This window comes from Macrobrachium rosenbergii, chromosome 19 (assembly GCF_040412425.1).
Source record: "Macrobrachium rosenbergii isolate ZJJX-2024 chromosome 19, ASM4041242v1, whole genome shotgun sequence".
NCBI lineage: Eukaryota > Metazoa > Arthropoda > Malacostraca > Decapoda > Palaemonidae > Macrobrachium > Macrobrachium rosenbergii.
The window spans coordinates 31,664,157-31,689,043 of NC_089759.1; the positions used below are offsets into that span (position 1 = coordinate 31,664,157).

A 24,887-nucleotide genomic window follows, 5' to 3' on the forward strand; every position below is an offset into this window, starting at 1 on the left:
TGTTACCAAATGCGATTTGCCAACACTAATTGAATGCGTATTTTTTTCCCCTTGCTGATTTATGTTATTTGATCATCAGTCTGAGAGGAAACTTCCTCAGGTTGAAGCTAGAAATATTGGTATGAGACTACCTACCTGAAAACCATTGTAAGTGAATAATAATTGTTTTTTCTCTCTGATTTAAATATTTACTATTAGGTGCTGAATTAGAATCTGCAAAGCTATCGCATTTTCCGACAGAAAAAACAGGAACAGCAACTTTAAAGGTTTATTCACTGTTGAAGAAAACTTTCATCACAGCACGTGCGAAATGAATGTAACTGTTCATTGGTCCTTAAAAATGACAATAGATCAATTTTAAATATTTTGTATGACTAGAAATACCCAGGTTAAGTAATAGTAGCCTTAATAAATAGATACAAAACCTAGAGAGAAAAAGATTTGCTGTATCTTGAGCTCCTAAGAAGTAAGAAACCAGAACTGAATTGATGTAACTGGATAAAATATGCGAACTTTTCCACAGGATAATATGCTCTTATAGAGTCATTTCTTGTAGCTAGATAGCTTTGTTTAGTCACTGATATGCGAGAGCGAATGCTAGGTTTACTACTTATTTTCCTAGTGGAATTGGAACTCCAGTTCCCGGAGTATATACTCGTAGGTCAGTAACAATACGGTTGTCGCCCCAAAGTGATTTAGGTAGGGCCCACTGTAGGCAGAGGTGACGATTTTTAAAATTTATTCCTTTGGCCTCCAGCGTCTTTGCTCTCTATTTTTTACTTCGCATATGTTCCTTTTAGTTATTTGCAAACGAGCTGTTCAACTTCACTAACCTTACCCTGAAACATTTTATATCATTTTAAAACGAATGAATGCCCCTAAAAACTGTCACATCTGCTAAATTACAAAATTCCTACTTTCAGTATTTTTTTTACTGTAATTTGTCACTACCGAATTGAGATTTAATTTTATATAATAGAGTCACAAGCTAATAAAAAATGACGTGAAAGATTTTATTTATGAAAAATGCATTCGTTTTATTATTCCTTACAGGAATGACCACCAGACTAATTTCGTCCCGTAAAATGGCGTTAAAAATGTCTTTTTTTTTTTTCCTGTTCATGGTTAATGAATAGCTAAGCTTGGGCGTTGTTTTAACACGATAGGACGGGGAATATGAAAAGGATGACATTATTTCTGGTTTCAGTTATATATAACCATGGTCCCGTTTTAGGATAGCGAACGTTGCCTAATAGTTAGTTCACTCATTACAATATTTTTTGTGTCCTTTTGTTTATTTTTTTGCTATGAAATGAAAGAGTGCTTGGTACAAAGAAGGTTTATGTGTACGTAAAAGTTACGTATGATTCGATTATTATTATATTTTTTTTACCGACTAAAGTTATGTTTATTGCATCTTACGGTATCACCGAGAAAATCTTGGAATTGCTTGCCAACAAAGATTCTTTTCCTGTGCAAACTTTCCATGTTTCTCCTATGTTTGCATAGTAAGAGCCAAACCATATTTGAAGTCCCGTATCTCCATAAGTTGTTTGTTGCATGGCTATAAAAATTATAGTTTCCCTTTGCTTTCCTTTGATGATAATAACTGCGGGATATATGTGGAAGGTATTACAACTCGAAGACTGATGGGATGAGCAACGCCAGGCCCGAATAAACAAGAAAGGGAAGCAAATGGAAGAGAACGGGAAGGCTCTTAGAAGGAAGTGACATTCCCGCTTCTTCAAAGATGGAAGAATATATGAGTCATGGATAGCAGAAGCAATCAAGAATTGCAAACTTTGACAGAGAAGGGGCGGGAACGGTGTAACCAAAAAGGGGATTTGAATTCTATGAATAAAATAACGACACCAATATTGTCATCGAGTTGTCACCATAGTTAACAGGATCTTTGTGTTATTTATCGTCATTCGTTCGTCTGTTGGGTCTTGTGTGCGTGTGAGTGTACGGTTACATAAACAGACGGTCCGATATTTATCACGACTAAGTGCGTGAACAGAAGAGAGGGATAGAGTAATTAATCTCACGGTTTAATAAACGATACGTGATGGATAATACGTAATCTGGATTTCAGGTCGAAACATTTATATCTCGTGGAAAAAGAGATAGAAAAAAACACACTCCATTGATCGTATTTTAATTGCAGCTATAATAATGGCCTGGAGCATAAAAATGGATGTTTTCATCTAATTGCCCCTTTAAACACGGGTTAAATCAACGGATCTTCTCTGTTAGTTCTGGCTGACGATGGTGTGTGTTTCAGGTCAATCAGAAATGGTTTTGCATTTGACTGATGAAGTTTGTCTAGCCTCCGACAAAATGTGATACGTTTTCACAGGCGCCCTGTACATACTGTAGGCGCTTGTAAAAAGACTTTTTTGAGATTTACTTATAAATGAAAAGAAGAATATTTTTATGATCCAAGAGATTCTTGCTTGGTAATTTTCAGGGGAGTTATGCTCTACTAATTCACCTATTAAATCACTTGATTTTAAGCGTACGTCTACGCTAGTCAACTTTGATGGTTAACAAGAAATTCAAACATTTTCAGTAGATCTTTGCAAAAGCTTACAGGTGCTATTGTATTATTATTAAATTTAATAAAGATATTAAATTTAGAAGAATCAAAATATATATATATATATATATATATATATATATATATATATATATATATATATATATATATATATATATAAAGATAATATTTAAGAAATATCAAGATATGGGGTATGCCCCTTTAGAGTGGCAACACAACGTTTTACCGCTGAGGCCCTTGAACATACATCAAAAATTTTTGCACACTTTTGTGAAGGGAGCAAGCCCAGAGAGGCAGAATATTTATTCGCTGTATTCTCCTCCTTCGTCTTTTGCGTACATGTTGTCAGCCAACTTCACCCAAAAGACAGCTTTCTCGTTTGCTGTTCGCTGAGGTGTGCCTAATCATTGTTGATGCCATAAAGGGTTATGTTGTTATAATTTTCGTCAAATGCAAGAAGCTATTGCAGATGGAAAGGGAAAGTGGGCGAGAATAGCCTTGGGATAAATAATGTAAAATAATAAAAAAAGGAGAGAGAGAGAGAGAGATGAGTTAGGAACATTCAATATGACATTCTATGTGACATGATTCCAAATCAAACAAGAAGAATCAGTAATAAGTAAAGTCTAACGTAGGACACATTTATGTGTCAATACACCAATAATTCAGCACTTACCCAGGCTAATTTAACATAGATCAGTGTAATGTTTCAGAATATTTAAAAAGAATTTGAAGTCATGAGCCCAAACTAATCAAAAAGTCTTGGCCAAAAACTCTTTCCTCTCAGCAACGTTAACTGTCAGACGTCAGTTGAGTTACAGCTTTCTTGTAGTCTCCCGCCCTGCCTGGAAATCCGACTAACGTTTTATAAGGTCAGTAGGTTGAAGATGTCTCACAGCTGAGTAAATTTAATAGGAAGTGTTTATACGGGCACATGTATTGCCTTTACTAAGGCTTTAAGAATATAAGCATAAGAGGTGCTCAGCATAGAAATATTTGCAAAGTTCAACTCCTGGACATAGGATTATGTTTTTATTCACTGAAGTACCCTTGAGGTCATGGGTTCATCCTAGACCTGCATTTTTAATAACATACCATTATGTAATCGTATGTATATAGTATATATATATATATATATACATATAAATACAAATTACATATTGGTGTGGTATTAAAAATGCAGGCCTAGGATGAACCCATAACCTCAAGGGTACTTCAGTGAATAAAAACATAACCCTATGTCCAGGAATTGAGTTTTGCTAATATTTTATATTCTGAACACACATACTCACACACACACACATACACACACACACACATACACATACACACACACACATATATATATATATATATATATATATATATATATATATATATATATATATATATATATATATATATATATATATATATATTCTATATACATGCTTACTAGAGAATAGTTTCACTGGTACGTATTCTCTGACATGCCCTAATCAATATTCTCCAAAAGTAATTGTTTATGCTTTTCAGCGGGGCATGACATCTAAAGACTTTTACTAAAAGGATATGAGAAGCATGTTACTACGTTGAATTCGTTCTTAATTTGCTCCAAGAATGAATCATTACTAATTACTTTTAGTCAGAATATTCATGTCGCGTAATTTCACAGAAGAAACATTACCAAGTATTACGCTGCAGCATATTTGAGTTCTTTTGTCCTGGAAAATTTTCCAGCAACTCACTTCAGATGTTCTTCATCGGAACGAGAAAAAACACCTTTAAACAAATGAGTAATGTAATTTTCAGTCCATTATATCTACAAAGAAACACCGCGTACCTTTATTTTTCTAATTCCGGGGAGACGCATTTAATGTTCATCTCCTTGCATTAAGCAGACATTATCGTGGTCGTCATGCGCGAGAGCACTGATAAACAATACTTTAACCGTCCGAAAGAACGGAAGCGATACGAAATATTTCCCTGATTATTATTCTTCGCAGGACGTTGTCTCTGTTTCCCTTGTCCAAATAACGTGATTAGATAAATGAGATGCAAATTACATTTGTCTTTGCGAGGGTTTTCTCATTCCTCGAACATTGTTTAAATCGCCCACAAAGGTTATGTGGCGAATGGTATTCTGGTTGTTGTATTACTCTTTATTACAGATATACTTCTTGCATTATAATTTAGTGTTTTCATGTATGTTCTGGGTAATCATAATGGATAAAGGTACAAGAATTATGCGCAGTGCAAGCGTTCAGGCATGTATCTTTTGATATGCAATTAAAAACCTATATTTTACGCCTAACCTGATGGCACATTCGAGAGTAAATAACGCTACCATTATCGTCCATAAATTTCCTTATCACTTTCTTTTCCAGTGCAATGTTTATGTCCCCTATAATAAAGGAGAGAGAGAGAGAGGGAAGAAAACTTCTTATCTCCTCCGGTTTTAGACGGGAAATTTTGTTGACGGGAAATTTAATCGGACGTTGTAAACTTTCTGTAATTTTTTGAGGCATTAGGGAGTTTTTTACGAGTTTAAAAATATGCAGACGACCGAAGTTCTGGCCTGGTGATGCTGGTCATGGCGGAAGAAGGATTATCTGGAACTTCACGGTTATTCGTATTTACTCCTTCCTCGTCACAGCCGAAGGAGAGGAGTAGGGGGTTATGAGTTGGGGGAGAGGCTTTAGATAAAAAAAAAAGAGTGGGGACGGTGCCGGAAAGATATTCCGGCCTAAAACGACCAGTAAAGGGAATTTAGACGAAGTAGGCTTAAACCAATGTTCCAGTTTCTCGTTGGACGAGTCGGTAGAGTTCTCGACTAGCACTCTGCTAGGCCCGAGTTCGAGTCTCCGGCCGGCCAATGAAGAATTAGAGGAAATCATTTCTGTTGGTAGAAATTCATTGCTCGTTATAATGTGGTTCGGATTCCACAATAATGTAGGTCCCGTTGCTAGGTAACCAGTTGGTTCTTAGCCACTTAAAATAAGTCTAATCCTTCGGGCCAGCCCTAGGAGAGCTGTTAATCAGCTCAGTGGTCTGGTTAAACTAAGGTATACTTAATTTTTCTGACGAAAACCGGATATGTGGGTAATTGTAGCTGTGGGGTCATGACAAAAGCGAAACAAGAGTGGGCTTAATTGGAAGATAAGGTCACTCTGAAATATTCATTTGGTTTTCATGCATCATTATGACCCCCTGTCGTTCAATCATCTTCTTTCCATAAATCACTTTACTTGTTATTCATCTTATTATTTTTTTATCTATATATTTATTTTCCTCGTGTGTTTTTAGAATCAGATTTTCATGGCAGGGTAGGAGGAATAATGTTATCTAAAGAAAGGTGTATATATTGCCTGGAAAAGTGTCTTATTATAGACGACGGAAGGAATTTAGACAAAGACGGTGATATGGGATTTTTGCATAAATTCATATGCAAGGATATTCTTATACATGTACAAAAGTTTGAATTGCCAATATGTAAAAAGCTTAGTCATACGCGACAAAAATAATGGCAATTTCCATTAATAAATCTTTTTTGAGCTTAGGCACCTGTCGTCCATAAACCGTTATGTTAGTAACTGACGTGACTGATGATTTTGACCTTCATTTTTATCGTAAAATGCATTGAACAGACTCCCCTACGCCCCCCTACCCGCCCCCCCCCTCTCTCTCACAGCATTAATGAACAGTGTTGAATGTTAGTTTATGGTAATCAGTCGGTTAATCAACCTCTCTCTCTCTCTCTCTCTCTCTCTCTCTCTCTCTCTCTCTCTCTCTCTCTCTCTCTCTCTCTCTCTCTCTCTCTCTCTCAGTCTTTGCATTAGAGATATTTATTCTTTCGACATTCATATGCAATCAGTTGTCTACATGTAACAAAAAAAAAAAGAAATGAAGCAGAATCCAAAATGTTGATGACTGTGATGAAATGTTAGTGAACAAGTACACGAGGCCCAGGCAACTGCATAAACGAAGCGAATTCTTGCTCCGTCAAAGGATTCTTTGTACAGATCTAGTCTTTGGAGTTCATAGTAAGAAAATTCCGAAGAATCCGTATTACTTGAATCTTTATACCTTTGTTCGTCCGTCTCCCTTGGTGATCGACAAGCATCGCGCAAGAAGGTAAGACGAAAAACTGACAAACTAGGCTATATAATAAAATCGGCCGAACTTCACCAGACTTGTACCTACAATAGGTCCTATCGATCGAGAGTTACTCGCATCTTTCGGTCCTGCCTAGGGAAAGTGTCCATAATATCACTGAACCGTTTACTGTATAAAAATCATAACTTTGTATTTCCTAACGCACGTTCATTATAACATTTTGATTTAGATACCCTATGATATATTATATAGCATTAAAGATAAATATCAGCTCCATTTCGTTACTTCATTACTTTTAGGCCAGAATGCTACTAGGGTCATTTCGTTACTTCAGTACTTTTAGGCCAGAATGCTACCAGGTTCATTTCGTTACTTCAGTACTTTTAGGCCAGAATGCTAACAGGTTCATTTCGTTACTTCAGTACTTTTAGGCCAGAATACTACCAGGTTCTTTTCGTTATTTCAGTACTTTTAGGCCAGAATGCTAACAGGTTCATTTCGTTACTTCAGTACTTTTAGGCCAGAATACTACCAGGTTCATGTCATTACTTTAGTACTTTTAGGCCAGAATACTAGCAGGTCCATTTCGTTACTTCAGTACTTTTAGGCCAGAATGCTACCAGGTTCATTTCGTTACTTTAGTAATTTTAAGCTAGAATGCTACCAGGTTTATTTCGTTGCTTCAGTACTTTTAGGCCGGAAAGTTACTAGGTTCATTTTGTTACTTCAGTACTTTTAGGCCAGAATGCTACCAGGTTCATTTCGTTACTTCAGTACTTTTAGGCCAGAATGCTACCAGATTCATTTCGTTACTTCAGTACTTTTAGGCCAGAATGCTACCAGGTTTATTTCGTTGCTTCAGCACTTTCAGGCCAGAAAGTTACTAGGTTCATTTCGTTACTTCAGTACTTTTAGCCTAGAAAGCTACTAGGTTCATTTCATTACATCAGTAATTTATGGCGAGAAAGCTAATAGGATCATTTCGTTACATAAGTACTTTTAGGACAGCAAGGTACCAGATTCATTTCGTTACTTCAGCATTCTTAGGCCAAAAAGTTAATTTCGTTACTTCAGTACTTTTAGGTCAGAAGCCTACTCGGTTCATTTCGTTACTTCAGTACTTTTAGGCCAGAATACTACCAGGTTCATTTCGTTACTTCAGTACTTTTAGGCCAGAAACCGACTCGGTTCATTTCGTTACTTCAATACTCTTAGGCTAAAATGCAGCTGTTGGCTACATTCAAGAATATCAAGTTGTTACCAAAGGTACATAGACGTGTTCCTAAGCAGCATTTTCCAGCTTACTGTAACGATATCCGCAGAAAATTGACTCATGTTATGATTGTCCATGTAGATGTAGTGCTTGTCTATGATTGTCCATGTAGATGTAATGCTTGTCTTAACAAGAAACAAGCATATGAAACTCAGACTAGGCCAGGAAAGTGACACGACCTGCATGACTTCTAATACAAATCCCCTTTCTAAGAAACGACGCAGATTACCATAATTAACCAGTATATTCCTGAAGGAAAATGTCAAAGTTGAGATAATCTTGACAAAATAAGCTAACACCAAGATAAATGGTATGATGTCCGGCATAAAAGGATCGGTGACATTTATGGAAGATCTGAATTCATGATTTCTTTTCGGTTGGATGTACAGAATATCTCAGGTCGATATGAATTTTTAAAGGGAAAGAACTTTAGAAACTTTAGAGCGCGATGTATGCTTTATAACAAAATCATACGTGACTAATATTTGGGCATAATACCTTCATTCACTATTTTACTTCCGTAGCTCCTTGAATAAGACTATGATCAGGTGATTATGTGAAAATGTTTCCTCTTTGCAGTGTTTTTTATATATATATATATATATATATATATATATATATATATATATATATATATATATATATATATATATATATATATATATATATATATATATATATATTATATATATATATATATATTATAAATATAAATGTGTGTTTGTTAAACGCCTTTTCATATGAGAGAGAATGGTTCTAGGAGACTTTGGGATAAGCTTTGTAACCCCTTGCATTTATCCATGCTGGTTGCAACACCACAGTCGACTAATAGATAGCTATCGGGGTGTGGCCATCTCTCCGCACTTGGCCAGGAATCAAACCTGGATTATTTTGCATGGTAGGCGAGAATGCTACTGATGCACCACACAAAATCTTTTTGCTAAAAAGCAGTTTTCCAAAGCACTGAAATTACATATGCAAAATTATACAAATGAAATTAATTAGACTCTCTCTCTCTCTCTCTCTCTCTCTCTCTCTCTCTCTCTCTCTCTCTCTCTCTCTCTCTCTCTCTCTCTCTCTCTCCCCGCTATCAGTTGCAGGCCCTACAGGGACGCCTCCACAGGGTGACAAAATTCCCGTCGATATGACATATCATTGGAAGACGGTTCAATGCAGTGCTTCAGGCCTTGTCCGTGCTCCTCCCATTCCAATACAGGAAACGTCTCTTGTGATAGTGTTTTCTTGGTTGCACGGCTGAAGTGAATTCTAAATCAGTGGCTTCAAATCACGTCGAGCAAATACAAGTCTTGGTTGAAAGAATCTGCTGAGTATCGGTTTGTATTTTCTTGCTTATCTGTCAAGCTAGGGAGACCCAGTTAAAAGGACGTCACTGGGTGTTTGTTCAAAAGGTCTGACTGCTCCACTGTTAGGATTGCAGCCAGTTTTATTTATATAAATGATGATAGTGTATTTCATCTCGTCTCGTCTGTATATTTATGTTCAACTGTCCTTACGGTTCAGTTACAATAGAAACTTCGGTAAAGAAACAATTAAATCAATTTGTAAGAGAAAGAAAATAAAGCGAAAACAGGAAATGAAATAATCATATAATATTTAAGTTCGGATAGCTAAGGTTTTCAATGGAGGATGTAAGTCGGTCAGTCCATTAATTCACTCTCGAATAATTAAGGTCGACAGTGTTAGTTCAAAATGACTTACAGATTTGATTGCTGAAAGTAAAACCCGAAGGGACTTTTAATTTAAGAGTTGAAAGATGACAGCAGATGCTAGCTGGAGCTTGTTAAAAGGCTAAATGGAAGCGACTCAAGATAGATCCGCGCTTATTAGTATGGACGAAGGCAAGAATGGAAGTGGATGATTCTTTCCAGTAGTTTGAGATTGAAGAAATACAGTTGGGATGGGAAATGAGGTGAATTCCATCATAAAATAAGCAAAAGTTAGCATCATCTTCGGATGAACAGTAAGCTGTTCCCCTCTAATGACATGAAGTATGGATGCTAAAAGTGCACAGATAGAAATAAAATGGAATCAGCTGAGGTTAAAAGTTTATTTTATACATCTGAAATAAGAAGGGTTGCAAGAAATGAAATGAAGAGACACAGCAAAGATACATTTATGAACGTTATCATGAGTGAATAGAAGGACTATAGTTTTATTGTTTTCTTTTTTACGTAGAAAAGATTAGTAAAATATGTTTAGTTAATGTCTGTATAATTTTGACATCTCCGGCGTAGGGAGAGGGAGGCGGGAAAATCGCAGGTTAGATGGAGTGAAAAAGGTGTTTGAATATAAGGTCCTGATTAACCAGGGAGCTTGAGGGTGTCCACAAGACAAGGGTAGGGGGCGCATATTGCATGCAGGGGGGTAAATATTTGTCCATGAGTCTTCTGTGTAAGTACGTGAGACAGTTGATATTGGGGAAGTTTTCTGAGTGAAGTGTTTATCTTCATCAACTAGTTCAGTGAGCAAAGAGTAAACCTGACAGGGACTGTCCCCTAGGTGTTCACTGGAGCCTCTAACCATAATTATGTATAGGATACTACTGTGAAGGAGATTTTGCATTTATGTCCATTTTTGGAATGGTAGGCGTTGCAATAGAGTTGGTCTTATGATGCTATCAAAGAGCATAATACTCGTAGAATAAAGATAATTTCAATTTAGAATCGTGCAGAAGGTACCACGTAAGGTACGATGAAGAAGATTGTCTTTCCATCTATCTATCTATCTATCTATCTATCTATCTATCTATCTATCTATCTATCTATCTATCTATCTATAAGCGATGATGTATTAGATCCAACTACATAAAAAATATGTAAATATTGACCCCAAAAGCCTGTAAAAAAGGGGGGGGAGGGGTAAAAATCGAAATGGAGTTATAACAATGCTAATTAAAATGAGAACGAACCACACCAATAATAATTAATCAGGAGGGATACGGCGCACAGATGAGTTTCTGCCAGAGAAATATATTGTTAATTAGCTCCGCTACGAAGCCGGGAGATGACTTTTGGACGCAGTGTTCCAGGCTTGCCGTTTTCCTCGCTTCCATGATCAGTTGCAATATTTCTGACTCGGCACTTTTTCAGTACTTTTAATGATAACATTGCTTTTTCTTAACAGGAAAACTTCACATACACAAACATTATATATATATATATATATATATATATATATATATATATATATATATATATATATATATATATATATATATATATATATATATATATATAACAAATATATATATATATATATATATATATATATATATAACACACAAATATATATATATGTATGTATGTATTTACATAATTTTCAGAGTGTATCCTCTTTCAATGATTCAGAGCGTTAAATGTATTTCAGAATGTACTTGCGTCTATAATATGCATATTTTGCCCCCAAGAAAGAAGGTATTTGAAAAATTCCATGTTAATTTTTTTTTCTAAGTGGCTGTCTCATATTTATTCTTGTGACTTCAGTATTCATCTATCTCCTCTCTTTCATTCTTTCAATAAACTCAAACCAAATGACAAGCCATGGTTGAGGTTTTCATGAAGACCATCGCCTCTATTGATATATGAAGCTTTGCGAAGATAATTAGTTTTGCGATAACTTTTGAAAGATGAAGCTCAAAGTAAGACAACACCAACCTTTGTTAAATAGTCAGAGTCATTAATAACTTGGATTTCCCTCGCGCAGAGAATAATGGCTGGGTTATGGTACAAGGTCGGTTAATAAAAAAAGTATTAACTTTCTAATAGTTAATTCTGATGTGCCAAGAATAGTGGAACTTGCTGGTTAGCCTTAAATTGACTTCTCAGTATTAGGAAAGATTAAGTGCAAGAAGATTGCGTCGTCAGCATTCTGCATTATGTTACTAGTATTTCATTTCATCTTACTCTGTGTATTTCAGCAAACTTTCACGTCATTCAGCAGCTCCTTTTTCCTTTTATTAGATTGGCTCCTTTCATCCTGTATTTTTTTAAACATTTCAAATTTGATCTAATATTACACTCTTATTCTAAAATTACTATAGAGCCCTTGTTGCCCTGTCCTCTTTAGTTTTCCCAGCTATTCTTCACCTTTACCCTTGTTTAATCATCTTTTGTAACATTTAAGATGTAATTTTATCGACATGCTGCTCATGTTCTTCTGAAGTGACACTAATTCATTCTTTATCCTTCATCATTCAGTTCATACTTTCCTTCTGTAACGTATATTCGCTTCCAACTCTTCTTTCCCCGCAGGTTCTTTGCAGCGTCCCTTCGGCCCCTAACTGCAACCCCTTTCACTCCTTTTACTGTACCTCCATTCATACTATCTTTCATCCATCTTGCTATCCACCCCCTGCTAACAATTGTTTCATAGTGCAACTGCGAGGTTTTCCTCCTGTTACATCTTTCAAACCTTTCTACTATCACTTTCCCTTTCAGCGCTGAATGACCTCATAGGTCCCAGCGCTAGGCCTTTGGCCTAAATTCTGTATTCCATTCCAACTCCTCTTACCAGTCTCTGCAACATTTCTCTACTTTCTTCACACAGCACTATATTGCTCACTTACATCAAAGATTCTGCCATCCTTTCAGAATTTTCATATGCTACAATCGTGCGACTGTGTCACCCCATCCGTAATAATTTTCACCAATCAGTCCATAATATGAATAAACAAGTAGGAAATAAGCCGAAGTTTCTTCGCGCAATCAAGTTTTCTGTACAGCATACAATACTGTATGAAACTCAGTCACCGCCCATGAAATTCAGCCGCGGCCCATGAAAATTTCAGCCGCGGCCCATGAAAATTTCAGCCACGGCCCGGTGGTGGCATGTGTTGTTGGCACCTATTACAATGCCAGACGCACGATCATGGGTAACCTTAACTTTAAATAAAATAAAAACTACTGAAGACTAGAGGGCTGCAATTCGGTATGTTTGATGATTGGAGTGGGTGGATGATCAGCATACCAATTTGCAGCCCTCTAGCCTCAGTAGTTTTTAATATCTGAGGGCGGACAGAAAAAGTGCTGACGGACAGACAGTTAGTCATCTCAATAGTTTTCTTTTACAGAAAACTAAAAAAGACGAACGTATGAGAAAGACGTGTACTTGACGTACTTCTCACCATCCAGTTATTCTCCCATTTTGGGTCATTTGAGGGTTGCAAGTTTGAGTCAAATAAATGTTGCAGTTGATGTTAATTCTTGTGTGCTGAGTTGGGAAATACAAAGTAAAAACGTCTGAACTTCTTAGAGTAGAAGTCACCTAGTCAAAGAAAAATTATCTTTCATAAAACCTTCAAAACTAGGTGACTTTAGTCACCATTCATTCCATCCAGAAATTCAAGCATTCAAGGTAAAAGACTACAATCTGCCATGTAAGGTTAAAGCAACCTCAAGTCACTTCTTAGCCAGTCTTGACATGACTTGTTTTGTCCATTCTTCCTGTATTTACTTTCTACTTACGAGATAATTCATAATTTTCTGACATGGACATTGTACCTTTTTCCATAGCTAAATCCACCTGTTCTTCCCTTACATGTCATCTGCTGAATATTTCACACTATATTCTCCTGATTACCACCACGCATAACTTTTCATGTGCAGTACAAATATGCGTATGATTTACAGCAAATCCAAGGACATTTCAGTTCACGAGACATATTCATGAATCGTGCTTATATTATCTGACATCGCTCTTGCTGTATTGTATGCATCGATCGTTTTATTGCTATAATAGGTGTGAAATCTTGCCGCATGAAACGAATTAAAAAATGTGACATTACTTCGTAATGATGCATCTGTCAGAGCAAATTGCTGGGGAACTTTGATTGAGTGTTGCATAAATGCGCTTTGTTTCGTAAACGAGAAAATTTCCAATATTTTCGTGCTACTGCAACACGTCTTCCTCATAGACTTCATCTCATTCAACTTATTTATTCTGTGATGATAACCATTTTTTATTTCTTTATCAGCATTTATCAAAATTGTGATTTCAGTGCTTCTGAATTCCCTCAGCACCTTTTCTGCCCATTTCACATGAGAATATTATTTTATTGGGTATAGGCTATTGTTACATTTTTATAATTTCGTTCATAATGCTGGCACACACAAGTGTAACTAACACAAATAAGGAGGTGTCAGTTATCATGCCCAGCTAAAGGAGAAGAAAAACATACGCATAAACAGGGAACAAATGGGAATCAACCATCAAAAATAAAAACCGGATAAGAGGTTTGTCATAACTACTGTATGTACGGATCACACTGATAGGAAAGACGAAGCCGATTTTCTTTTGTTTTTATCACATGTTTTTATTTAATTTGACCTCTGCGTCTGTTTGTCTGTCTATCCTCAAATCTTGTAACTCAATTTTCGCCTTGTTCCCTTCGTCCGATGGACTTGAAATTTTGCATGGTTACTCAATCCCGGTGACAGTACAACCTTACATGACCAGTAAGTCAGCAGTGACCTCTAGTGACCCTACAGTGACACTTCTTTGATTCGGTAAATAACTCTTCGGATTTTTCAAACCATCTTTGGCTCAACAGGATATCAATTTCGTCAGCTACAATCATAAATCGGTTACAATTTCTGTCAAAACTAAAAAGTATAAAATAAGAAAAATAAAACAAGCTTTCATTAAAATGCACAGAAAAGTGAAAAATTAATCTTTTGAGACACAAGAGGGTTTTCTTACAACTAATCGTGTCTACAAAAATAAAAGCGTGGAAGGAAGTGCTACATGAAAATAAATCGATAATATTTTTATTTCTCGTAGCATTTCCTTCCATGTTTGGGGCCAACGCTTTTATTTTTGTAGACATGATTAATTGTAAGACATCCTGGTGTGTCTCAAAAGATTTATTCTTCACTTTTTAGTGCATTTTAATAAAAGCGTGTCTTAAAACTGCTTTTTTAAAATTTTTTTATTTCAAGTTCAGTTTTTGATAGGCATAATTTTATCGGCAAAGCCTTTGTTTCCTCGTGATTTTCATCAGTATTTTGACCTCAGAAGCATGGTCTTGTTAACGCAGGACAACCATCTATAAACTTAATTAACCAAATTTTGGCAGTTTTACGCACGATGGAACGAGCGAGGTTCAAAACAATGTCTTGTTCTGTTTCATAAAAGGAAGGAAAATAGCACCATTTTAGCGATTTTTTTTTTACAACGGTGAAAGGACATTCTTTTGTTTTTACTTGCAGGGAACATTAGCTACCATTTATTTCCGTTCATTGTATTCGAAATGTTTCTGATTAACTGAGATGGTTGTAGGCATATGACTTTTTCCTTAAGATTATACACACCACGATTTATAAAGATAATAAAGTTTATGAAGAACAATCACATTCTTTAGAGGTGAGGCTAAAATAAGACCCTTTTTTTTTTTGCGTTAAACCTTGATATATTGCTATCAGCACACATAAAAACCTTTAGCTTCAAGAGGACGGTAGTCCTCGTAGAGCTCAGGGATTATAAGTGTATTTCTGACAACATACCAAGATTTAACGCGAAAAAGGGTCGTATTTTATCCTTTGTAATGATAATAGAAAAACAAATGATTATTATCAGCAGCCTCAACGATGACGATAATAATAATAATAATAATAATAATAATAATAATAATAATAATAATAATAATAATAATAATAATAATAATAATAATAATAGTAATAATAACAATTATTATTGCATGAAAAATTTAATAGACATAACACCTATTATGCGAAGGTAAGTAAGATAACAGTAAGGACAAATAATGATGAAACTGATCCCAATTATGATCTGCTTTATTAATCCAAAGAAATTGGAGAAATAATGAGACGGCTACAAAGCCTGTCTCATCTACCTTATTTTAATGAATGTCATAAAGATACATTATGTATCCAGGTTTATTCAAGGAGGAAGAGGGAGAGAGGTTTTCTCTCTCTCTCTCTCTCTCTCTCTCTCTCTCTCTCTCTCTCTCTCTCTCTCTCTCTCTATCTATCTATATATATATATATATATATATATATATATATATATATATATATATATATATATATATATATATCATATATGTGTCTGTGTGTACACATATACGTATATATATATACACAAACTATATATATATGTAAATGATTGTGTGTGTCTGAGTCTGCGTATGTGTGTGTTAGTTGTAACTTGAAGCCTACATGGCACCGCGCAGATAAAACCACCACCACAAAGCCATTGTCAGAATGCTACCAGCGAACCAGATTCCTCTGGCTCAAGGCTAAATGATACGGCATCCAAAAACGTTTCGAAGCGTTGGAGAATTATTTTCTGAGAATGACGGTTAGGGATCCATCTGTTTAAGGTGGAATGTAAAAGGTCAAAATTCTTTTTGAATTTAAAATGCAAGTCTCTTTCCAGGGGATGAATTCATCCGTTATTATTTATTCTGTTCATATGATGCGCTGTTTGCTTTTGGGTTGAGGCTGCGGGAAGTTTTCATGATTGTGGTGTTGGGGGAATTCTTTTTATGATTTTCTTGGTTTTGTGTTAGAACTTGAATGTGTGTGTCTTTGTGAATGGCCAACGCTTATATTGCATGAACACAGCATATCTGTTTATGAAGAATATGCAGTTTTACATACTGAATCCTACTGTAGAAACTTGCTGATGCAAGTCAGGGCATTTCTGCCCTGCTTCAAAGCAATCAACAACAACAACAGTAGTAGTAATAGTGATAATAATTCGGACAAAGGCCTTTTAAAAAATGCTGCAGCATGGCAAGCATTCTTTTTAAAATGTGTTTTTTAATAGTACTCATGTCTTCTTTATACGTATTTTTCTGTAATAATATTACATGTATCCTGAATATATCTTATACAGTAGTGATGTATATTATACATCACTTACGTATGGGATCTTTGAAAATGTAAGTTACTATAGGTATCATTCAAGTCCTCAATTGGGTATTTATTATATTCATTACCTGGAGAGCAGGAATGAGTTTTAAAAGAAATACATAAAAATAACGCCTGCGCAACGCAGTAAGATAACAATTTCCTGGGATTTTCGTCGTATCACTATTCACACAACGTTAGTTAATACAGCTAATTACCTCATTTCCCTTTATAATGTGATGCTGAGTAGGAAGGTACCTGTGTTGGCATGTGGGTGCACGTAAGTCTGAGCAAATTTAACTGCTTTTCCTTTCATCTTTCTTTGTTCTTCTATTTTAAATTTTAAATTTATGTTTAAAGTGATCCTCTTTGACTTCATTTTTATCCTAAAGGTTGAGTTTATAGTTGGGTTTTGAATGATATTAATGCACTTCCGACACAAATTTTCACGTCATATGAATCAGGATTTCCTCTCATTAAAACTGAAAACTCTGTTCATTTGTCTGATTGAAATTTTTTTATACTGAGCTCTTTTCTAACTGGAGGAATTTCAGTAGTCCACTTGTTTAATTTAGGGGTCAACAAGTTAGTGGTCTGTGATACAGTTTACTGAAACGGATAATTGATGTTGTATAATATACGTGTGTGTTAATATGTTTATACATATAATTTTTGTGTATGAATGTCATCCTATACATTCATTAGATATTTGAGAAAAGAAACCATTCTGCAACTTAGCGATTTTTGAACGAGGAGTATAAAACGACTACCCTTTGTATAGCACAAACAAAAGTATTATAATGGCACCTGTTTCAGATTGATTGATCCATCATCTGGTAATTACATATTGTCACCTGACGTATTGCTTTGTCAATATTTACACTATTGATAACCGCTTCATTACAGTACCTTCTAGACCTTTAATCTCGTGCTCAGTACATCTTGTCAGTACAATTCTTACCCTTTTGTTATGCATACCGTTGTCCTTGAAATGCGTGGAGGATCCTGTGTACTTGATTGATTTAATGTGTTTTTCGGTAATTCTGTAGAAAACTATTTTTATTTTCAGAATACATATACTTTCGGTTTAAGACCTACTTTGCATACCTAATCAATATTTTTATTTCTGATAACGTCACCCGTAAGGCATTTTCATTAAATATTTACTGTGAGGCCGGAAATCGTCACTTTCTTATTACTGGTGATCTTATTGGCCTCTTCACTAATCTGTCACTCTCAGTAATGTTTCCAAAGTTCCGGTGATTGTGATGTTATTTTCACAATAATATTAATAATTCTCATCGATACTAAAAAAATAATGTCTTTTTTTTTGCACGTAAGTGTTCTTTAATCATCAAATGCACCCTGAATACTCTCATTCGTTAAGGCTGAAGAGGTCAACTGATCAACTTGGCAAAAGCTTCTTCATCAGGGAGAATATACATACATACATAAATAAATACATAATACATACATACATACATACATACATACATACATACATACATCATATAATTGTAGATTTTCTTCACCCATTCAGAAATCATGAGAGTGATGGTGATTATTAAAATCATATATAATAATAATAATCATAGATGAATACCGGTTACGATTACTCACCTACGATAGTCAAATTGACCTTAGTAATGGCTGAGGGTCGAATCTTGTAATCCACCCTGCAGGTGTACACTGCCTGGTCAGCCACTCGCACGTCATCCACGACGAGTGTGGGCGGATCAGACATGATCCTGAAGAACGCCCTGGATCCGAGGTAACCAGAGTCCGCCCATCTGATGCCTTCGCTGAAGGACCCGGATCTTGTGTCGTAGCTGAAATGGTAGAGAAGAGGATATTTAGGAGCTGGAATATCTTCATGGGTAAGTCACAGTATATGATTCTTCGTAGAAGTTGGTGTCAGAACTTCAAGATAAATGTTACAAACAAATTGTTGATTTTAATATTTACCTTGTTCAAGGTATTTTGAAAGGGCATTTTTAAAAGCTGGGGTTCTTGCTTCAACAGTGAGCTATGGTTATAAAAAAATGGGCATTCCTCAGTGGGATCATAGACGTTTTGTGTCTTTAAAGGTAGATGATGAAAGTTTAACCGCGTGCTTAACTATATTTTTTCATCATTATTATTTCATTTTAAGGTGGCATCTAGCTTTTAACTCGGGAGTTGGCAAAATAACCTTCAATGATCCATGGAAATAATTTTTTTTATATTTAAGTATCGTCAAAGGAATGATATTTTTTTATTTTTATTTTGATTTTTGAGGTATACGAAACGAAATGTATATGTAAAAAAACGCAGTTGGAAAAATCACATGTTTTATCAAATGATGGATCCAGAAAAGAAAAAAAAGTTTATTGGTTTGTGACTCGAAGAGAATCGCCAAAGACAGTCAATAACTCATCACAAATACAATCAAATGCTTCACTTGCAGGTCATTGCAATCATCCAAAATACTAAAAGAATTTTCTGTTTTTGTCCATAATTTTGCAATCCTAACTATAGATTACCAGGTTGTATTGAGCTAGTTAGGTCGGGTAAATCGGATGAAAGAACGTAGTTTGATTACAAGGAGATGTAATTCAGAAGTTTCGCAAGGGAGGGCGGTTGAAGAACCTTCAAAGGTCGTCGACATTGTAACAGAGTGAGAATTTCAGTTTTCATTTCAGGTAAAATATGTTTGAATTCCACAGACGTAATGTGAACGTTTCAACTAAGTTAAATCCTAATCCCTCGCTTGAAGCGTAGGTGGTTTAGTGTGGATTACTATTTCTCACAATACTTGGTTCGAATCCTGGCATGGAATAATAGTTTAGCATTTCATTTTCGATTTTGGATTCTAGGTCTTCTGGGTAAAACGTATAAGAAAATTTCAGGGCAGCCAGGCAACGGGAAGCCATTGCATGATTATCGGTGTATTCGTACTGATTTGAAGTGAAGTGTGCAACCAGGAAATTCCATATATATATATATATATATATATATATATATATATATATATATATATATATATATATATATATATATATATATATATATATATATATATATATATATATATATATATATATATATATATATATATAATGTATATACATACATACACATACATATACACACATATATATGTATGTATATAAAACTCGAAAACGGGTGTGTGTGTTTAGGCATGTGCGTGTGAGAAGTGTTTTACACGTAAGAATATCGCCCGTTATTATTGACAAAAAAGCCATTTCATTCATACAACTACCGACAGCGAATGTCTCCCAAAAGAACGATCAATGCCATCTGGAGCGACTGACGGCGCTGAGAACGCGCCAAGAAAATATTTATGCTCTGCGATAAAAAGGCCAATTCGGCTGATTTAAATAAAATCAATACAGAGCCAAGGCACATTGAAATTCGTCATGCCACGACCGTTCCGTCAAAATGCACCAGACGGCCGGATGGAGAGACAGCGAGGGATTTTCATATTTTTAAAGTGGGGTTACGCCATGAAATCGTCGCATCATCAAAGGATATATGCCAATGAATACGATTATCCATTACGCCCTCGATAACCAATAAACCGTTGATTTGGAAAAAAAAAAATGAGTCATATCAATATTTTCATCACAGAGCTTTTTGGGTTTAATGTGAAAATTTACCATCTAGATAACAAAGGACTCACGAATATGTAGATCGTAAGTCAATTTATAGGAGAAAATTTGCATAGGAAGAGTTCATTTGCTTCATGAAAATGAAGTCATATTAACAGTTACGACCTGCGATTTTACTTTGTCACGGGAAAGAGTTTGTTCGCGTTTACTGGTGGTTCTAAAAAAACATTGAAAACAAATTGACCATGATCTTACATTAGGATTTTCGACTAATCATCCATCGATTGATAAGTGGTATTAGGCTAGATTTTCACAACACGATATGACCAATCCTCAATTTAGCGGCACCTAATCATTCTTGTTTCTCGTGAACTGTTGTATACAAACTCAACCAAAGTACGAACCTGCTGCATGTCACAATTAAGCGATCTTTTATCTTTTATTGTTGTTGATAAGAGGCTGTATATTGTTAGAATGAGGTTGATAGCAACTCACCACAATCATTTAATTGCTAACTGCATCATTCATAGTTTATGTCGACAGAGGATCCCGTCACTTGTAGACCGGGAACAAAGTATTCTGGCTTGCTCGTGAATCGCAGTCATTGGACCAAGTGTGCTTGTGTGTGTGTGTGTGTGTGTGTATGTATGTATATGTATAACGTGTGTATAAGCCTCAATACCTGAGCAGATAATTCCAAATAGTTTTGATAGCATGTGATAAAGTATGTCAATTTCAGTGACTTAAACCATGAGTATACCACCACGAATAATTATCAGTGGAAAAAATATACAAAAATATCCAGAAAACCCGTTCCATCAAATATACATTCTAGCTGGTGTATTCTATTCATTTGGGCAAAATAAATCTGTAAATCTCCAGGCGAAAATGGAGATGGGAATTCTGGGTAATTATCGTATTCAGAGAGAAAACGGACTTTAAAAAGAGGAGGAGGAAGCCATAAAATGGATTATGAGAATAATAACAATATGATTTATTGCTCGTAAGATCTGCGAATGATCATCTTAACCTAAAATCGAGTCTGTTGCCCGGAGTTGTTTTGTCCATCGGAATCAATTAAATCCAGTCAAGTCGGGATAAACCAGGTCATAAGGTCAACGTGGGTCAAGTGTGTGCGTGTGTATGTGTGTGTTTATGTGTGCGATGCTCCAACTATCTTGCAATTATGCATAAATGACTGTTAATTACATTAATTGTGAGATTTTGGAAGGATTTGTCTAACCCTATAGGCTTATTAATTCAATTATATCTAACTGCTTTTGGGGGTAAACAAGTCTACAGTAGTTCTGAAGGATAATGGAAATTATGTAATCAAGAGAAATTAATTGAATTAAGTAATTAACAACAGATAGAATTTTTTTTTTAACTAAGCTCCTCGAATGCGTATTTCATCCTCCGATGCAATTAAAGACTAATGTACTTTCCCACAGCGAAAATAATTCTCTCACTTTGAGAGAGAGAGAGAGAGAGAGAGAGAGAGAGAGAGAGAGAGAGAGAGAGAGAGAGCAGGCAGGCGTACAGGAAATGTTTAAGTGTGCTACATTGTTAATTGGTAATAAACGCATGCGGAAGAGATTGGTGAGGAAGTAGGTAAGAGCCTGTAAAAGGAGATAGACAGAATGGGCGCAGCATCATCTCTAGTTTAAATGAGACAAGGAAGGTAGCAAAAAACTGGAAAGAGCGAAGAGACTCTAAAACCACTCGGAGACGGTTTGGTCATGTATAGAAAATGGAAGATGAAAGATTGCCAGTGACTGCATATGATTCATATTCCTTGGAAGTAAAAGAGCAGGTAGAGTGAGATAAGTGATTGGCTGAGCAAGTGGAAGAAGCAAGACGAAATCAGGTAAAACAAAAATCATGAAAGTGTATTCATGATAAAAGTAAGTTGATGTTGCAATGTTTGCAAGTAGAATAGACGTGCTGGTGATGAGTCTTAGAGATTGGTGTCTGACTGGCAGGGATAAAAGAAACACATCCACATTTGTAAATGCACGCATAATGTAACAGGAGAATGAAGAATATGTAAAAGAATATTAATGTTTGAATCATAAAAAATGGAAATGAATTTGTAAAAGGTAACTATAATTCCTTTACAGGTGATACCATTGTAGAGATATAAAAACAGTCATAAATCTAAATATGAAGGCAGATTGATAAATCTGGTTACCAAAGAGGCACGCGTAGGGGAGCAAACGTCACTGGGGGAAGAAAGTCAATAAATTTAATTGTTGATATCTCTACAAACACCGCCTAATTAAACAGCAAGTAATTTTAAGTTCGATTACATACTTCAAATTACTTCAGATTAAAAATCAAGGTGCTTCAAGTGTTTCAAGCGCTACCTGAAATCATTAGCTATAATTAAACAGATGAACTTTCGGAGCGGAATTAATTTTGTTATCATCTAAGGCTTGACGGTTCAAGTTATTGGTTGCCTCTAAGTTCTAGTGATTTTTAGTTACCTGAAATTTACATACTCACACGCACACCTGACTGTTATCGGGCGAATGATCTGCGTTCGACCTCACTTCGAGGTGTTAGAGAATTGCCTTTGTCTCTGTTTTGTTAGTGTGGCTGTCTTTATAAAGTTCGTTTGTTCAGAAGACACATTTCAGTAATTGTGGACTGATTGATTTCAGTGAAATGCTGATGGAGGTGAAGTCTATGGTCTAAGGCAGAAAGAGTTAGGTTCTGTGTTTTTTAAAATTTCGATAAAAATTAAAGAAACTTCACTAACATTTTTCAGGTGAAAATCCCTTAACTGGTTAAAAGTTAAAGTGGAATCTGGCAATAATAAACCTCTTGAACGTTAGCGTAGGCATGCTCTTTGATGTTCTCTAGTTTAGGTTTTCTTTGACTTGAGTGATTGTAATATAAAAGTGATATTTAACCATAACAGATAAGCATGATGGAAAAGTTTTTATTTTACTCAGGCTTTCCTCATTAATGTCTCTCTCTTCAAATGTTGTATGATATATATATATATATATATATATATATATATATATATATATATATATATATATATATATATACATACATATCTATACATATATATAATCTATATATATGTGTATATATATGAATATATACTATATATATATATATATATATATATATATATATATATATATATATATATATATATAATTATATAATATATATAATCTATATATATATATGAATATATACAGTATATATATATATATATATATATATATATATATATATATATATATATATATATATATATAAAAGTGAATGCTTGTACATTTATTTGTCCACTATAGAAATCCCAACTGCTTGACAGACCCAGAAAAAATTTTGTACACGGTCTCTGTGTCACCCCGGAAGGTTTATAACTCAAAATCAAAACCCTACCCTGTGACATTCATACAAACACAGACAAAGCAAATGAAATTTTCGTTTTTAGTCCACCTTTTCTTCAGTAACTTTCTGGGAGTCACGAGTAGCTTGGATGGAAAGCTCCATGTTTTCTGGTGACGTCATTAAACTCCTCGCACTGCAAACCCTCAGACTCTGGTAGCCACACAAATGCGAATTTCCTCATTAATTCGTTAGTTTCTTCGTTTTCACCTTCGGAACTCGCTATAGCGACTGCTTCGTGACGTTACAGTGACGTATTTTGTTATAAAGCCGGTTTAAATGAGGTCCAGAATAATCGAAATATCAAGCTTGGACACTCCAGCAGCTGGCAGTTGGAATTAATTATCGTGCGAATTGGCAAAGCACTTCAGTGCATACAGAAGATGAATTTCCTTTCACGTTGTTTGGTACTGATTACCTGAAAGATAATGACTGAAAATTCTAGATTAAAACTTTAGAGGAATGTAGATCATTACGTTTGGAAATCTTTTCCGAAAGACACTCGCAGAATTTACATGTATGGAGGGTAAATGTGTACGATGCAAATAGGGATTAAATTAAGAAATGGCAACTACTGCACTTCGTTTGTCGAAGTGCTCACAGCTTATACAGCACGACAATGCGTACCTTTTGCTGATGTAATCATGCACAGTAAGGAATAATATTCCTGTCATTTAGGAAAATAAAATGGTATTTATTCACATCTATTTTTTATTAAAGCAGTTCCCTAACATTCCTCCAAGAAGGGAAAGATTTTGTTTGATTCATGATTACATTATTACCAGGGGTACTTATTGACCACGTTTATAGATGGCGTGCGGACATGCATAGCTGTAATTTTTTGCTAATGATCCATGTGACTTTATACTTCATTCTACGTTAAGGAATTTGATGTCATTTAAAGATAATAGTTGTAATTTATTATGCAATATTAAAAACGAACCTATAACCAATATAGAGAATACGCATGACAAATTAAAGTTAGCTGTAAAAGAAAGTGCAATGCCACTTTTTTTTTATTAATATGAAACTGTTGCAGCAATTCA

At 35.2% G+C, this 24,887-nt stretch overlaps 1 protein-coding gene and 1 long non-coding RNA gene across 2 annotated transcripts in view; one reads left to right on the forward strand and one right to left on the reverse strand.

Moving 5' to 3' along the window:
• The window catches only part of LOC136848802 (uncharacterized), a 263,629-nt gene that overhangs the window by 156,346 nt on the left and 82,396 nt on the right, over positions 1-24,887 (forward strand). Inside the window, exon 3 of the long non-coding RNA XR_010856143.1 lies at positions 18,502-18,696. This is a non-coding gene — a long non-coding RNA (uncharacterized lncRNA). The remainder of the gene's footprint in view (positions 1-18,501; positions 18,697-24,887) is intronic.
• LOC136848801 (nephrin-like) overlaps positions 1-24,887 on the reverse strand; it is a 290,589-nt gene that overhangs the window by 90,913 nt on the left and 174,789 nt on the right. The window contains exon 3 of the mRNA XM_067121454.1: positions 18,440-18,648. Coding sequence (XP_066977555.1) covers positions 18,440-18,648 — 209 coding nt within the window. The remainder of the gene's footprint in view (positions 1-18,439; positions 18,649-24,887) is intronic.